Source organism: Epinephelus fuscoguttatus, linkage group LG11 (genome assembly GCF_011397635.1).
Source record: "Epinephelus fuscoguttatus linkage group LG11, E.fuscoguttatus.final_Chr_v1".
Taxonomy (NCBI): Eukaryota; Metazoa; Chordata; class Actinopteri; order Perciformes; family Serranidae; genus Epinephelus; species Epinephelus fuscoguttatus.
Genome location: NC_064762.1, coordinates 654516 through 672242, shown reverse-complemented (window position 1 = coordinate 672242; position 17727 = coordinate 654516). Strand labels below are relative to the sequence as shown.

The following is a 17727-nucleotide window of genomic DNA, read 5'->3' as shown; positions in this document are numbered from 1 at the left end:
GACCAGGTTTTGTTCTGTGTTTCTGACAGATTCAGTCCTGTCGCCATGGAGACGAGTCCCTCTCTGTTCACCTGGAAGAGGAACCACAGAAGAAGACGACCCTCAGTGACGTCAGCGTGCCCTCAGTTCGTCCTGTCAGGCTCTCTGTCACCTCAGTGCGTCATGCAGCCTTTCTTCTTCTGGTGTTTGGCTGCGGCTCCTCCTGCAGATCAAACACACACTCTGATTGGTCGGTCACAGACACGACAGGAAACACTGAGCCCGTCACAGAGCTGAGCACTGACACGTTACCTGCTGAACTGGTCCTGGACTTCTTCGCTGGTTCTGGATCATTGCTGGTTCTTCTCACCTCTGATGATGTGACCTCCTCAAAGTCAGACTCCTCTTTGTGTTCTCCGGACTCCTCCGGTCTGAGCTGGACCTCCTTCTCTCCTGTAGGACTCCTGTCCCTGGTCTTGGGGTCAGGACCACAGGAGTTCACCTCAGAGTCCTGGAGTCTGGTCCTGATCGGGTCCTGCTCGGTGTCAGCAGCAGCAGCAGCAGCAGCAGAGGTGGATGGTTCAGAAGGGTTCTGGTTCTCTGAAGGGCTTCTGTCAGTCTCAGCTGACCCTGGTTCTGGTCTTGATGTAGCTGGTGGATCTGAGGGGGTCTGGACTGTCTCTGCTGGTTCTGCAGGCTTCTCTGATTGGCTGGAAACAGTCGTGTTGGACTCGTCCACAGCTGCTGACCTCTGTAGGCCCACAGGATGATCTGACGACCACAATACAGGCACAAACCTTATGGTCAAAGAGTCCATCACAGTCCCCCACAGTCTCCCTCAGTCCCCCTGAGTCCCCCACAGTCCCTCAAAGTCCCCCTGAGTCCCCCACAGTCTCCCTCAGTCCCCCTGAGTCCCCCACAGTCCCTGAAAGTCCTCCTGAGTCCCCCACAGTCTCCCTCAGTCCTCCTGAGTCCCCCACAGTCTCCCTCAGTCCCCCTGAGTCCCCCACAGTCCCTCAAAGTCCCCCTGAGTCCCCCACAGTTTGTCACAGTCCTTATTAATCCCTCACAGTCCCCCTCCGTCCTCACCATGGACTCTGCTGCCCCTCTCGGCTCGAGGTCTGGTCTTCTTCAGGTTGTAGCCCTTCCTGATCTCAGCCAGCAGGTTGTCGATGATGCAGCCTTCGTCCTGGTTGGACACGTCCTTCCTGACTGGAGGACAGACACAGACACAGAGACAGAGAAACTTTAAACTGCAGAAACATGTTTTGTTGAAATATTTAGTCGTCTCAAATGACAGACTTTGACTCACTGATCTTGTTTGTGTCTCCTTTTTGTTTCCTGTCCTCCTCCTGCTGCTTCCTCCTCTTCTCCTGCTGCCTGCGAGTCTCGTTCTCCTGACAGGAAGTCATCAGTAACAACAGGAAGTGAGCAGATTCATCAGAAATCATACAGCTGTTAGCACAGACATATATACATAGACGCCGCATTGACTGCCGCTGCCAATTGGAGCCGACGTCCTCGCCGGCCGCCATCTTGGATGGGTTTCGCTTCGCCTCCACAGTGCATTCACTTCTATTGAGGAAGGATCTGTATGCACAAGTAAAATAGAATAACTCACTGAATTTTCAACTGATTTTCACGCGGTGTGGTTTGTTACAAACGGCACACATGTAGTTATGATACAGGATGCTTTCGTACATTAGAAAATGCAGGATTTCATGCTTTAATACTTTCTGCAGATAGTAACAGCATGTTATTTAGGTCACAACACAGTGCTTTTATTCACCTCATATACATATATATATATATATATGGCTCAGGCAGTCGATGCGGCGTCTATGTATATATGTCTATGGCTGTTAGTGTCCTACGCTGCTTTGTGATTAGCTGCTGAATACTCTGCTCTCTGATTGGCTGCTGAATACTCTGCTCTCTGATTGGCTGCTGAACACTCTGCTCTGTGATTGGCTGCTGACCTTGATGGCTCTGAGGAATAGGCCTCTGAAGGTCTTGATGGTGCTGAGGAGTTCGTCGATGGAGAAGCTGCTGCTGTCTTCACACAGGTAGACGGCCAGGTCCATCCTCTTGTCTTCCACCGAGGACAACAGCTGCTGCAGCTGCTCACACATCTGCAGGTTCTCCTGAAAACAGGCCACAGGAGAGGACCGGATCAATTCAACTGATCAATCAATTCATTCTTGGGTCCGAGTGAACGTTTGTGCCAAACTTGAGGAAAACCCCTCACGGCCTTCATGAGATATTATGTTCACAAGAATGGGATGGACGGGTCGTACGTACGTATGGACGGACAGCCCCAACACTAACGTCTCCGGCTGTGGCTGTCTCCATGCAGAGACACATAAACAACACGGAGCAGGTAAACACAATAATGTCTGGTGCTGCAGGGGCGGAGTCAGTGCTGCCGTACCTGTATGACAGACAGGAACTGCTCCTTCACGTCGTCAGATGAACACGAAACTTTCTTCTCAGAGTTTTTCAGCTGTTTGATCAGATTGTTGCTCTCAGACTGAATCGACTCCAGACTCAACCTGCAGACGCAAACACACCACCCATCACTCCACCTGTCACTCTGTCACACACACCACCCTGACGTTAAAGATGTTCTCCTGAACAGACTCCTCACTCCGTCTGTTTTACCACAAACAACAGAGACACAGTCGACTCTGATGAATTTACCCAGCAGCCTTTTCACAGATCTCCAGGTCATCAGGCAGGTTCATCAGGTCGGGATGGTTCTGCTCCGCCTCCTGTTCATCACACAAACAACAACAACAACAACAACAGCTGATTCATGAGGAGCTGCAGCAACATGATGCTCTGTAAAGTGTCTACTCTCTATCTTCATAATTAGCGGGAAAATAAAAATGTTCTGGATCAATACTTCACAGATCAGTTATTGATTATTTCCATCAGTTAACGATCGGGTGTTGTTGCAGAGTGTTACCTCCAGGATGTGGTGCAGCAGTGTGATTCTGGACTTGTTGGCTTTGGTTTCTGTCAGTTTGAGCAAAGTGCTGATTTTAAAACCTTCGGCGTTCCCCGTGTGAGTCCCCTGAAGTGATGACATCACACAATGACTGATGACATCACAGAACAAGTGACATCATAATAGATTACATGAAATCACACATCTTCAGCCATCTGACAGGTTGAATTGTCTCTGACCTTTAAAGGAAGATTTTATTCATGTATTCACACCTGACATCCTCAGACTCATATTAATAACAATAAATATAAACACATTGATCATTATTATATTACCTATAATATTTTATATTTTATCACCATACAAACAAAACTACACTGAGATATTTCAGATAAATATTTGTACTGTGTGAATGTTCTCACATAGTTGAGAAAGTTTCCGACGCTCAGGATGAGTTTACAGAAGCTGGGCAGACGAGTGCTCTCCCTCACACCTGAACACACAACAATATTAATATTAATACAGATGATGACAGGTGGAGGTGAGACAGAGCAGAGGAGACCTGTCTTACATTTCAGTTCAATAACCAACAAACAGCACATTAATCACATGTGGAGTTCCTCAGGGATCAACTGTTGGTCCTCTTCTGATCTCTCACACAGTTTGTCACCTTAACTTAACCCTAACCCCCTGTCCCACTGCTCTGATGAATGAATGAATGAATGAATGAATATATTTTAGGGCTAATCAACTGAAAAGTGTGCATCAGTGTTAAGACATCCTCTAGAGACACAAGAAACTGAACTGAACATCTGTGTGTGTTCAGTGTGTATTTAGTGTGTACTGAGTGTGTATACAGACTTTGACAGGCTCGGTCCAGCAGCTCAGCTTTGGGCTTCAGAGTCTCCAGCAGACAGCTGCTCTCCTCACACAGCAACATACACTCAATCCTCAGAGAGTAACTACAACACACACACAGACACGTTTACAGCCACACACTAGGTGGAGCTGTTGTGTAGCTAACGGACAGAGCTAACATCAACATGCTAATATCTGAAGAGTAAAGGATATGTAAGCATATGTAAATATCGTCAGTTAGCTTAGCATTGTAAACTACAGTCATCCCAGGTGTGACTGATGACAGTGTCTTATTTGAGCAGCAGGTGGCGCCATTGTACCTGGGGACTTCCAGCAGCTGCAGGTAAAACTGATCCACTGAGGAGAACTTGTCTCTGTCGGCCAGATGAGACCTGAGGTTCTCTATCTGAGGAAGGACAGGTGGGGTGAGATGTGAGTCGGTACAGCACAGGTGAGACAGTTAAAATACAGGTGTAAAGAGGTGTTTTGGTGTTAGTGTGACCTCGTGTTTCTCCGGCAGCAGTTTGATCAGCTGTTTCAGGACCTCCACATCAAACCTGGACCGGTCTCCTCTCCGGATCAGAGACACAAAGTCCTCATGAGAGCTGCAGGAGAGACAGGCAGGAAACAGGTGAGTGTGATGTCACTGCAGAGATCTGTTTCTATTGGCTGACAGACTGACTGACAAGAATCACCATTTGAACTGCTTCAGGAAGATGTTGAGGTTCAGACTTTTCTTGGCATCGATGAAGGAAATCTGTGGACGAAGTTAAACAATGAGGAAAAGAAGACAGAGTGGACATTACTGCTGCTGTCTGTCTTCGTCAGGTGTGAGACATGTAAAACTGTCGTACCTCTTTGGGCTCAGTCTTGGCTTTGGTTCTGGTCTTGGTCTCAGTCGGAGGGAGACTGAAGAGCTGCTCGATGCTGCAGTAATCCGGTTCCACCGACTCTATAGACGCTGACGTCCACAAGGACTGATGAGCTACGGAGAGACAGATGGACACAAGTGATCCACGTATGAAGACCAGAGCCCTGGATCAGACCTGGTCCACACAGGATGGACTATATGAAGGTAAAACCTCAGGACACTCACCTGTCAGCGCTCTGGATGGAAGTTTCTGCCAGTTCAGTTTCTTCATACGGAGGGTGGGGCAGGGGGCGGAGCTGTAGAACGACCTGCCCAGAGTCTGAACTGTCTGGGGTACGATGAAGTCACCTGGAGGAGGGGGAGGGGCTCCCATACCAGGTAAGGGTGGAGGAGGGGGAGGGGCTCCCATACCAGGTAAGGGTGGAGGAGGGGGAGGAGGAGGAGCTCCCATACCAGGTAAGGGAGGGGGAGGAGGAGGAGGAGGAGCTCCCATACCAGGTAAGGGAGGGGGGGGAGGAGGAGGAGGGGGAGGAGCTCCCATACCAGGTAACGGAGGGGGAGGAGGAGGAGGAGGGGGAGGAGCTCCTGTACCAAGTAAGGAGGGAGGAGCCTCCACTCCAGGTGAGGGGACAGAAGGAGCACCTGGGGCAGCAGAGGGACTGTCTGGTAGTTGAGTCTGAACTGCCCTGTCGATGGTTCGGATCTTCTGATTGGCTGAGAAGACCTTCCGGGGGAGGAGCCTCTCCAGCAGACTGTCAGCAGAATCTAAGTCGGCTACAAACACACAGGTGTTACAGTGACCACCTTTCAGCAAGGCAACAACATTTTGGAAAGTAACAGCTGTTTCACACTAAGTGCAAATTTATGTCCAAAAAATCTGCACAGAAACGTATAAAAACTTTTTCCATGGATTCTCATGAACGCCTGCTCAGCTCTGTGGATAGTTCACGCAGAGGAAAAAATATGTTCGACCAATGAAATCCTCTGTCCCTGGTGATGTCACAGTTTCAGACCATTGCTGCCAAAATGGGGAACGTCTTATAAATGTTATAAATGTTGTCTTACATTTTGTTGATAACTTTTGGAAAGTTAAAGCTGTTTCACACTGTTAACGTGACAGACATCAAACACGCCTAATTATTAAACCGTACCAGGTAAGGGAGGGGGAGGAGGAGGAGGAGGAGGAGGATGGGGAGGAGGAGGAAGGGGAGGCCGCCATCAGACCGCCGGGTGCTCGTCTGTCAGACCTTAGTCGCACAGTCCTTTCCTGGCTGGCGTCATGTAGCACTTCATGCTGCTGTCATATTATGATGGCAGTAGACCTGGGCGTATAACGCTATACCAGGATATATAAACAGGTCGGTATAACTTTATAACTTCCAATTCTGTCAGACATACAGACGAGCGACTGTACTGAGGATGTTCTGCATGTAGTTCACATTACACACCACCAGAGGTCAGTGTGGTGCAGGAGGCAGCTGAACTGAGTGCAGGGGCGGCGCAGCACAAATACTGTCATGCACCGTGTACCCCGGTGACACGCAGTCACGGAGGGGTGATTATTCATCAGATCGTCAGCTCTGCTGTTTGGAGCAGCTGAGTGGTGGAGTTGTTACGTCAGCAGACGTCAGACATATATCATACATGTTACGTACAGATGGTCCTGGTCCTGGATCAGGCATTGATTCCCCAGAACACCGTGGACCCATGAAGACCTCCACTGTCACCCCTTTTCCACCAAATGAGCTCTGGTTCTTGAACCAGTTCTGTTCAGGACTCATGAAACCGTAGTGCTGTCCAGTGAACCAGCCAATGTCTCCACCAGTTTTGAGCAGAACCATTGTGGTCAAGCAAACAGTGGGAGCAAAGTTGCAGATCACACTGATCACTTGTGAACTGGTGCAGATGTTTGTTTTTATCCCCAAAAACAACCATGAACCAGTCGTTAATGAGACTCTGTGTCTCAAGACTTCTCCGTCGTCTCTTTACAACCTGTGAATATGACACGCCCACTGATGTCGTCACAGTTTGCACCTCAGGTTCTGAACCAGTTTATTTATGAACAAAATGCTCTGAACAGTTCAAGTGTAGGAACCTAAACAGAACCGGTTGCATGTTGTTGGGAAGGAGTCTGTGAGGACAACATCCTGGTCACTGATGTTTGGATACGAGCGTTCAGACTTACAGTCCTGGGACAGCAGCATGGCGCGGTCAGCCAGCAGCTCCAGAGCTAACCACACCTCAGCTCTGTCCGGATCCACCAACAGCAAGGCCTGGAGGATGGACAGCAGCTGGACAGAGGACGGACTGCTGGACATCTGGACAGACAGAGAGACGGACGTATGAGTCTTGGCAAAATGTGTTTTGGCATCAAATAGCAGCTCCCAGACTGAAAGAGGTCAGAGCTCTGTTTTACAGGTGGAGGTGAAGGTGGTGTTTAACCTCCGGAGTCCTCAGCTTTGGTTTGATTGAGCTCTTTGGATCAGAAGAATCTGATGAGTATAAAACACTACGCACTGTCTTTGAGCAGGAAGTAGGTTTGTAATAAACAACGTCCTCATACTGGGACGAAGGGTTTATCTCTAATAGTCACAGCGTGAAATAAATGACAATACAAGTCTTATGATTTGTTCAATGTGTAACTCTGAATGAGTTTTCCTTCATTCAGACTCCAAGCTGGGAATGTCCTTTTGTCTGTCTCACCTAACTGGCCCCAGTGTCCTCACATGAGACAATAATAGAGTAGAAAGATGATAATAAAGATACTAATTTAGTAATGAGACACTAATTAAGTCCCAGTGTCTTTAAATGAGACATTAATAAAGACCCAGTGTCCTCGAACGAGATGATAATAACGTACCCAGACAATAAAGAAGTCCTGATGTCCTCATACAAGTTCTTCCTATTTAACAGCGTCTTATCTTGTTCCTGTTGCTGAAATTGGTCGCGTGTCGTCACATCAAACCACAAACATTATTAAACATATATGAGCAAGTTAGAACCATAACATGTGATCAAGTTTTGTCCACGTTTGTGTCGGGGTCAGCTGCAGACTGACTCGGCAGAGATGGCGGCCATCTTGTTTTTACATGGTTTAGTGAATTGTGACTCACTACCACCAGATGGTACAAAAAGTGTCCATGGACGAGGACAACGTGTCCGAGTGCAGCAGGATGAAGTATAAAGAGCAGCAAACCCAATGTGACGTCCTCACACAAGGACACAGGGTCTCAGGAGGATAAGGTAAAGTGGAGAGTGAGGTGAAGATGTTGAAGTTGAATGTGGAGGTGTTGGAGGTGGAGGTGTGGAGGGTGGAGGTGTTGGAGGTGTTAAAGGTGTTGGAGGTGGTGTTGTTTTGCAGGTGCAGGTGAACCTTACCTTGGTGAAGAGCGAGGTGAAGACCTGCTGGTGGCTGCTCATGTCGATGCCTCCGTACAGTCTCTCCATCTCCTCCTCGTCCATCGTCAGAGAGTCCTCGAACGCATCACATTGGATGTTCAGGTCCTCGTCCTCCGTCTCTCTGGAGACAGAGACAGACTGAGGTCACACACTGAGGGACATCATGTTGATTATTGATTATTAATTAGAATCAGTACCTCAGTCTGGGCAGGACGTCCAGCAGCTGCAGGCCTGAAACAACATGTTGTCAGTCAGAACAAAACCCGACCCTTCTTTTCACATTGTTATGTTATCATCATCATCATCATCATCATCAGTGACGTGTTGAAGGATCGTCGTACCGATGAACTCCTGTCGCAGGCGGTCCCTCCTCCTCAGGTCCTCTTGTCCCAACAAGAGGACGTTGACGACGCTCATCAGCGTCACCATGTATGGGACGTTATCGGTGCCGTGCAGCTCGTTCATGATCACACTGAAGCGATACTGCTGCTTCTTCAGACTCTGGACACAAACACAGGACGTTGCACAGCTCTTTAGATTCAGCGGAGCACAAAAACAACATCAGAAGACATCTGCTCTTAATGAAACTATTAAAGTTCTCAGGTCTGTTCTGTTTTTATTTCTCATCCTATAAACACTCTGAGATGGAGAACACGGTGAAGAAGATATCAGTTCAATTTAAAGCTTCATTCTGATTCGTCATGTTGGACTCTGAATAAGTTCCTCCAGAACTAAACTAGAATCACCACCTGACGCTGTACGCCTTCACAAACCAGCCAAGTTCCAGCCAAGCTGACGCGCGTTCAAGAGAGATGGACACCAGGTTACAGTGACTAGATTTCGGTGGTCAAAGACCAAGTTCATCGTAAACTCCACGTGGACATTTGTGCCAAAGACAAAAGACAAAAAAATGAGACAGAGGAGAGGACAACCCTGACGCACATTTTCAAAGACAAAATGTCCAAACTTTTCCATGACTTTTCAAGGGCCCATGATAAAGGTTTTGTTCTTGCCTCACTAACCTGCCATTTCTCATGCACATCAGATTTAAACATAATTTCAGGTGGCTGTCGCACAGGAAGGGAGTGACGTGCCCAGGAGGAAACAATGCGATGTACACCGTGCGCAACAAAACGTCACACATCGACAGCTGCAGGAAGTTAATCTGCCGTTATCTTACAGAACATGAAAGGTTCCACACAGAAGATCACTGCAACTATTCCTGTACACACAACAAAATTCCACGAGCTTTTCAATACTTTTAGTGAATTTGACTAATTCCAGGACTTTCCAGGCCTGGAAAATGTGATTGTGAAATGTCATGACTTTTCCAGGTTTTCTATGAGCTCAGAGGCTGAGGGATCTGTAGGTGATATTTCAGGTGTTTGGCTGAGGTGCAGTAATAAAACCTCTCTGGCTGCAGGACGGCAGAAATCTGATACGTGGAGAGAGTTGTTGTTCTCCCACAGGAGAGGACGGACAGGTAAGTTCTTGCCCACCTGATGACAGTCTACCATCATGCCACAGCTCTGTGTAGAACAAGCCTGGGCGAGGTCAGTACCAGGAACACGCCCGACTTGTGAGGTGATGTGAGGTTTGTTGGGAGTCTTATCAGCAGTCACACCCTGCTGTCACACACTCACCGATAACTCCACAAAGAGAAGCTTTCAGAGCTGAACCTGTTCACATGCCTGTGTCACGGCTGCAGATCACTTTCATGTGGATTGAACTGTGCAGCAGTGACGTCGCAGATTTCTTTACATCTTATCAACTGTAATGTTTCACAGAGACAAACACAGACTGAGCAGAGCTGAAGGATCTGCTGTTGTTCAGCTGACACTCTGACAGGCAGCAGGAGACTGGACGACTCAAACATGTTTCACATAAACACACAAACATCAGATTTTGTAATAATCTAGACGGCAGTGGAGAACAGACAGGAAGTGCACACCAGACCTGAAGTAATTTGACCTTTCCATCTGGCAGCAGCTCAAAGCAGCTGTGAACATGTTCGAGCAGTTGCTGAACACATTTGTACAGCGCCCTCTCTTTAGGCGTGGGCCATGTTTCACAGGTATGATCACCATCTTAGCTTAGCATGTTAGCATCAGGGCTGACGTGAATGCTTCAAAGCTTGATCGTTGCCATGGCAATCACCGTTCAATTGAATTAGATTTAGAATTGCCCCCTTTCTATGTTTACACATATGTTGGAGCCATATGTTTGATTTTAGTGAAATGTAATATCCCGCCACGCCACTAGGTGGCTTATGTCACTGGCTGAGGCAGGACATGGTATTTAAGTTCATCCCAGTGTTCAGAAGCAAACCGTTTATATGGCGGTTGTTATTATCCGGACATTATGGACCCTGGTGATGATGATATACAGGACTGGTAAAGATTGGGACGAGTTTCTGAGAACACATCTAAACTATTCAGCCGGTTAGCAACCAGTAGCGGTTGAAGTACAGGGCTGGTCACTACAACATGTGTATGTATATATATGTTTATCATGCATCAACATGAAATTATTTGATAGATTTTATGTGATAACTGCACACTTTCTAGATGTTTTGGTTTCAAGTCTGATTTCTGTCTTCACCCCTCGTCCAAATAAAAGCTAAAGTATCTGTAACGTGAAGAGCTGACTGTGTGTGGTTACCTTGTAGTGGTCGAGGGCGTCCAGGGCCAGGTGGTGTCCCTGAGGGTCAAACAGAGCGAGGGCCGCCAGCAGTTCAAACACCTGCATCTTCACCATGACGTTAGACGTGTCCAGAGCTGAGGGGACACATGTGAACACAGGGACAGGTCATGTGACTTCCTAACAGCCAATAGGAACTCACAAAGTAAAAACATGAGTCAGGAGTTTGATTCACCTGAAGAACCAAAGAAAAAGGAAGGAGGGCAGATGGAAGGACGGATGGACCAAAGGAAGGAAAGAGGGACTGAAATACTGGAACAAGGACACATGAGAGAATGTAGGACCAATGGAAGAGAGGTGGACCAATGGGAAGACAGATGGACCAATGGGAAAAGAGATGGACCAGTGGAAAGAGAGATGGACCAGTGGAAAGAGAGATGGACCAGTGGGAAGAGAGATGGACCAATGGGAAGAGAGATGGACCAGTGGGAAGAGAGATGGACCAATGGGAAAAGAGATGGACCAGTGGAAAGAGAGATGGACCAGTGGGAAGAGAGATGGACCAATGGGAAGAGAGATGGACCAATGGAAAGAGAGATGGACCAATGGGAAGAGAGATGGACCAATGGACAGAGAGATGGACCAATGGGAAAAGAAATGGACCAATGGAAAGAGAGAGGACCAGTGGACAGAGAGATGGACCAATGGAAAGAGAGATGGACCAGTGGGAAGAGAGATGGACCAATGGGAAGAGAGATGGACCAGTGGAAAGAGAGATGGACCAATGGGAAGAGATATGGACCAATGGGAAAAGAAATGGACCAATGGGAAGAGAGATGGACCAATGGGAAGAGATATGGACCAATGGACAGAGAGATGGACCAATGGAAAGAGAGATGGACCAATGGGAAGAGAGATGGACCAATGGGAAGAGAGATGGACCAGTGGAAAGAGAGATGGACCAATGGGAAGAGAGATGGACCAGTGGACAGAGAGATGGACCAATGGGAAGAGAGATGGACCAATGGGAAGAGATATGGACCAATGGACAGAGAAATGGACCAATGGAAATAGAGATGGACCAATGGACAGAGAGATGGACCAATGTGAAGAGAGATGGACCAATGGACAGAGAGATGGACCAATGGGAAGAGAGATGGGCCACTGTGAAGAGAGATGGACCAATGGAAAGAGAGATGGACCAATGGACAGAGAGATGGACCAATGGAAAGAGAGATGGACCAATGGACAGAGAGATGGACCAATGGGAAGAGAGATGGACCAATGGGAAGAGAGATGGACCAATGGACAGAGAGATGGACCAATGGGAAGAGAGATGGGCCACTGTGGAGAGAGATGGACCAATGGAAAGAGAGATGGACCAATGGACAGAGAGATGGACCAATGGGAAGAGAGATGGACCAATGGGAAGAGAGATGGACCAATGGAAAGAGAGACCAATGGGAAGAGAGATGGACCAATGGAAAGAGAGATGGACCAATGGACAGAGAGATGGACCAATGGGAAGAGAGATGGACCAATGGACAGAGAGATGGACCAATGGGAAGAGAGATGGACCAATGGAAAGAGAGATGGACCAATGGGAAGAGAGATGGACCAATGGGAAGAGAGATGGACCAATGGGAAAAGAAATGGACCAATGGAAAGAGAGATGGACCAGTGGACAGAGAGATGGACCAGTGGACAGAGAGATGGACCAATGGGAAGAGAGATGGACCAGTGGACAGAGAGATGGACCAATGGGAAGAGAGATGGACCAGTGGGAAGAGAGATGGACCAGTGGGAAGAGAGATGGACCAATGGGAAGAGAGATGGACCAATGGGAAGAGAGATGGACCAATGGGAAGAGATATGGACCAATGGGAAGAGAGATGGACCAATGGACAGAGAGATGGACCAATGGGAAGAGAGATGGACCAATGGGAAGAGATGGGCCACTGTGAAGAGAGATGGACCAATGGGAAGAGAGATGGGCCACTGTGAAGAGAGATGGACCAATGGGAAGAGAGATGGACCAATGGACAGAGAGATGGACCAATGGACAGAGAGACCAATGGGAAGAGAGATGGACCAATGGAAAGAGAGACCAATGGGAAGAGAGACCAATGGACAGAGAGATGGACCAGTGGGAAGAGAGATGGACCAATGGACAGAGAGATGGACCAGTGGGAAGAGAGATGAACCAATGGAATGGAGGAGGTGACCAGATGAACCCACCCTGGGTCAGGGTCCTGACGTAGCCCTGGTTGTCCAGGATGAAGTGCAGTCCTTCTGATGAGTTCATGACGGCTCGGATGCAGGCGACACACGTCAGCTGCAGCAGAGCGTCGGCGATGCGAGAGCAACCACGACCGGACAGACGTTCCAACGCCTCCATCAACAGGTCCAGACCCCGCAGCTCCAGGAACTGCACCATCCAGGCCTGATCGCACGCCTCCAACCGCCGCCGCAAACCAGAGTAGTTCACCACTGTGGGAACCTGAGGGGGTGAAGGAGAGGTCAGACTGAGACACGATGGTGAAACATGGAGCGGCTGCTCCTTTAACAGGAGAACTTCCTGCAGTGTCCACCAGATGTCAGCAGTCCTACCTGCAGCAGTCTGATGCAGAGTTCAGGGTCAGCATTCTCCAGATTCGCCTCCAGCGTGGCATCAGGGTCGTGGGCGGGACGTCCTGTCACCCGGTCCTTTACTGTCCCCCATTTGGTTTTGGCTGCCATGATGACGAGAAGCTGCAGAGAGACGAAAACTTTTAATGATCTTAAAACATCCAATCAGCTTCTGCCTGTTGGTCTGATGCTCACTGATTGGTTTTTATTTTCAAGATTAAAATCATTGTTTTATTTTTTTCTCCACTGATTTATTGTTTGATCTATTAAATGTCTGAAAACTGTGAAAAATGACATCAAAAAAATATCCAGATACGTGGTGACTGCAGAGTGAGCGCTCTGGACTTTCTCATCACTCTTTGGTACAGACAGCTGCAGACACACAGGACCAGAGACTTTCCACCGTCAGACTCTGAGAGAACACTGTCCTCTCTCTTCTGCTGGGAATCTACAGCTCACAGACACTCAGGGTGTTTTCAGCCGTCTGAACAGACTCAGAGCAGTGACTCAGCATTTTTTGTGCATATGTGAACACTCCAAGAGAACTCAGACCCCTCTGAAGAGAACCGACGAGGTTCAAGTCCTCAGTGCGGTTCACTGAACCTGTGACCTGAACACAAAGCGCTCCAGCTTCACTTTGCTCTCTGCCGTCATATTCAGCTCTCTGGATCACATGATGGTGACCTGGGACGCCTGTGGATATTCTCATTCATCCAGGTCATAGTTATCTCAAGGCAATTGAATCGAACGCAACTGGACTTGGTTTTTGTCTTACATGAGACATGTTCAAAACATGAGGTGAGTTTGGCTGAACAAATGTTTTATTACTAAAACTGAAACTTCAAACTTTAAAACTTTAAAAAACAAGTTGTTGAATATTTGTATTGAGCAGATGAATCTGATTGGACTGACATTACTCTGAGTCGAGCACAGACGTGATGACTCGTGATATATAGTGAGAACTTTTCTTGTGTTTCAGTCTGAAGTGAAACATGAACTTATTGTTGCAAAGAGCTGACGCAGGATTTCAGGATCAGTGAAGAAGAATATTTGTGTCAGCTGATCGTCAGTGTTTGAACAAACCATCATTGTCCTCTGACTCTGTGGTATGTGTGTGTGTGTGTGTGTGTGTGTGTGTGTTATAAATGTGCAGCTCAACATGTTTCTTTCTGCTGTTTTCATGTGCAGCTCGTCAGCTGAAACAGTCTGTTAATCCATCGAGTGAAAATCAGTCTGAAACTGTTCCCTCGTTCTTTGAGTAGAGATAAAAACATTTGCAGGTTCACAAACACTTTGTCTTTGTCAAACTGAAAGTCTTTGAGTTTCTGACTCAACAAAGTGGATTTTGAGAGAAACTATGAACTGAGCCTGTTTCCTTTCTGTCACTGCACGTTAAACACTTCCTTCTGAAAGTGCAGCTCAGCAGCTTCCTGTGGGATTGAAGACTGCAATAACGTTCAGTTTGAGCTATAATAAAAAATAACTGCTGTCTGCTGACATTCAGGTCAAACACTCCCACTGTTTTGTCTCTCAGGTGTGAACAGGTAAAGCTGTGATGACAGACGGAGAGGGTAGAGAAATTCCTTCACGCCAGCGGAGGTGGAGCTGATGAAGAGTCTGTTGGTCTGCTGATAACGTCTCAGTCATCATAACTTTATTTAGACCCAATTAAATACAAACACTTGAAGAAGAGTTAAAGTCTTTATTTTCAGCTCAGTGTGTGTTTGTAAAGTTTGACTGAAACTTTTTTCTTTTTTCTGTTTTAAATATGCAGATTCTGTTTTAACGACTTTTTTTCCTACTTTGTGCTTTTTGTTCTTCAAAAACAAAAAAATGAAACATGTTCCTGAGTTTCCTGATCCATGGCTCTGATTGGCCCCACGTGTTCAGGTGTGCAGAGACTCACCTTGTTCTGACTCCATCAGGATAATAAACAACTGACTGTGTGAATAATTAATATTTACTGTGGTTTAAAAACACTTTTTAAATCAACAACAGGCTCAACACATTTATCTGAAGCCTACAGACTGTCGCTGGACCAAATAACTGATTTATGTCTTTAGAATTTTTAGGTTTTTTTGTTCTTTAAAAAAAATTGAAAGATTTTTTTTAAAATGTATTATTGATTGTTGTTTTTTTTCTTTAAAGTGTTTGCCAATTTTTGAAGAAAACAAAAAAAATTGGGGACTATTTTGTCTTTAAAACTTTCTGGTGATTTTTTTTTCATTAGAAATTTTTGTTTAGTTTTTTTAATTTAATACGCGTTAACCTTGAAGAATTATTTTCTTTTATTAAATTTAAGACAGTTTCTGAGAAAACTAAAAATTTGGGTGACATATTTCTCTTAAAAAAATGTGTGTGTGTGTTTTTTTGCTCTTTTAAAGTTTTTGGCAACTTTTTCCTTGATTCCTTTTTCTCTACATTTATTTGTAACTTTTTTAGTTCTTTAAAATGTTTAGTGAATATTGGAGACAGATTTTTTTGTTCTTCAACAATTTTTGGCAATTGAAAAAAAACCAAACCAACCAAGCTACAAGCTGCTCTGATAAGTTAAGAACAGTCCCTAACTTTGAAGAAATCACTGGCAAAAAACAAAACAGTTTTAAACTTCATGTTTCTCAACGGGCGGATTTTGTTGTGTTAGAAACTAAAATATGTTTTAAAAAGTGTAAAAAATCTGAGAACTAAACATCAAATATTATTTGTAAGACATAAATGTTCAGTGAAGAAACAAGAAGAAAAACTGAGTGATAAATTATCTCAAGGCAATTGAATCGAACACAACTGGACTTGGTTTTGTCTTAGAAGACGTTTCACCTCTTATCCAAGAGGCTTCATCAGTTCATGCTTGTCTGACTAGGCTGGAACTAGTCTGACAAACTGGTGTGGAAACACCCAGGTATTTAACCTCTGGGGAGGTCTTCACAAGGCCACTGATGTCACTGGTTCGTTAGTGCTCCAATGGTGTGTCAACGACAGTCGTTGAAACTCCTGCTGCAGCCGTTGTCACTGGAGTCGTTAGAGTCACATGAGGCCATTTGTGAACGACCGTTGTTTTTAGAGGTTAAGTTGTTAAGCCTCCTGGGCAAGGATGAAAGGACAGCATTATAGGTGGAGGATAGCTGGTGTCGCAGACCTCCTCTGTTGAGAGATGGTTTTTCCAATTTCACATAGATGGCTTCTTTTTCTTTTACACCACCTTTACACCTCTTTTACACAGAGTGATAAATTCTGTCTGAGTCTCAAAGTCCGTGTTTACTGATTGATTTAAGAAGAAGAAGAAGGCTGGAGGTGAGTCACAGAGACTGAATGTGTTCACTGACCATTCTCAATGAGCATTCAGAAACATGTGTTGAGAGTGTTTCCTGAGGCGGAGGTTTCTGTGTGACCCACCCAGCTGACTGGCACTGTGCCCAGGCTCGTTCCTCCACCTCTGACTGAACCACACCAGACTCCATTTGAAATTCACTCTATTTAATGTTTGTTTGACCTTCAGCAGAAGAGCTCACAGACTACAACACAGCTTTAAACTCTGTCCAAACACAAACGGTATTATACTCAATTCTGCATCGTTAGGATTCACCAATAAGCTCTTTATTTTTATTAAACACATTTTTAAAAAGTCACCTGAAAACTGATGCCGCTGTTTGCTGCAGTTCACCGCCGTTTGTTGTAGCGGATCCTGGTGTTACAGCAGCGATCACAGCGGATATTAAAGTCTTTTTAAAACGTAAATAAGACTGTGTGACAGATTGAACCCATGCCGAGTCACAGTGTGGTCCGGGAAGATTCACGTGCTGGGCTCGCTTACATAAATCCAGAGGTGTGTTTTCGCCAAAATGCGGAGACGTTTTAAAATCGCAGTTTTTCAGACGAAGTTCGGCAGCGAGAAGAAGACTCACACACACATCACACAGGACTTTATCTGCTCACAGAAACTCTGACCCGTTAAATAGCGCGCGCGCACGCACACACACACACACACACACACACACACACACACACACACATGTTTATAATATATTTACCGTGATGCTCAGCGGGAGGCGGCTCAGCTGGATCCGCACCGTGAGGACCGGAGACTCTCTCCGTTAACACAGAGTTCAGCAGCGGACCGACTGTTGGTGACAGCTCAGCAACTCTGCGCTGAATCACAGCTGCAGTCCTCAAACACGTCCGCCTGATGTGGGCGGGGTGAGAGGTCACGGCGGTGCCAGCCGCCGCACACAGTTACTAATGTAACTCCGGTTCTATGAGTTTACACACTGACCACCACCAGTGACATCACACAGTAAAGCTGCTTCTTCTTCTACTGCCGGAAATAAATGACAATAAATAATGTTTCTCCTCCATCAGACTGTTGTGACATGTTTATAAAAATGTTTATATAAATGATTAAAAA

The 17727-nt window shown here is 46.3% G+C and overlaps 1 protein-coding gene across 2 annotated transcripts in view; it reads right to left on the bottom strand.

Moving 5' to 3' along the window:
- The window catches only part of LOC125897201 (inverted formin-2-like), a 17771-nt gene extending 258 nt beyond the window's left edge, over window positions 1–17513 (bottom strand). Inside the window, exons 1-23 of one of the 2 annotated variants that reach the window (XM_049590326.1) lie at window positions 17354–17513; window positions 13308–13448; window positions 12936–13197; window positions 10719–10834; window positions 8399–8558; window positions 8255–8288; window positions 8037–8178; window positions 6844–6976; window positions 4884–5432; window positions 4642–4772; window positions 4483–4544; window positions 4290–4392; window positions 4108–4193; window positions 3791–3891; window positions 3352–3422; window positions 2948–3055; window positions 2680–2750; window positions 2411–2531; window positions 1959–2123; window positions 1292–1376; window positions 1069–1191; window positions 292–750; window positions 1–202 (exon numbers count right to left, since the gene is read on the bottom strand). The exon at window positions 1–202 is cut by the window's left edge and continues 258 nt beyond it. In XM_049590326.1, coding sequence (XP_049446283.1) covers window positions 153–202; window positions 292–750; window positions 1069–1191; window positions 1292–1376; window positions 1959–2123; window positions 2411–2531; window positions 2680–2750; window positions 2948–3055; window positions 3352–3422; window positions 3791–3891; window positions 4108–4193; window positions 4290–4392; window positions 4483–4544; window positions 4642–4772; window positions 4884–5432; window positions 6844–6976; window positions 8037–8178; window positions 8255–8288; window positions 8399–8558; window positions 10719–10834; window positions 12936–13197; window positions 13308–13436 — 3261 coding nt within the window. In that variant the 5' untranslated portion in view covers window positions 13437–13448; window positions 17354–17513 and the 3' untranslated portion in view covers window positions 1–152. Of the gene's footprint in view, window positions 203–291; window positions 751–1068; window positions 1192–1291; window positions 1377–1401; window positions 1570–1958; window positions 2124–2410; window positions 2532–2679; window positions 2751–2947; window positions 3056–3351; window positions 3423–3790; window positions 3892–4107; window positions 4194–4289; window positions 4393–4482; window positions 4545–4641; window positions 4773–4883; window positions 5433–6843; window positions 6977–8036; window positions 8179–8254; window positions 8289–8398; window positions 8559–10718; window positions 10835–12935; window positions 13198–13307; window positions 13449–17353 lie in introns of those variants that run through there. The other variant, XM_049590327.1, reaches the window with a different exon arrangement.
- Window positions 17514–17727: the final 214 nt, after the last annotated feature.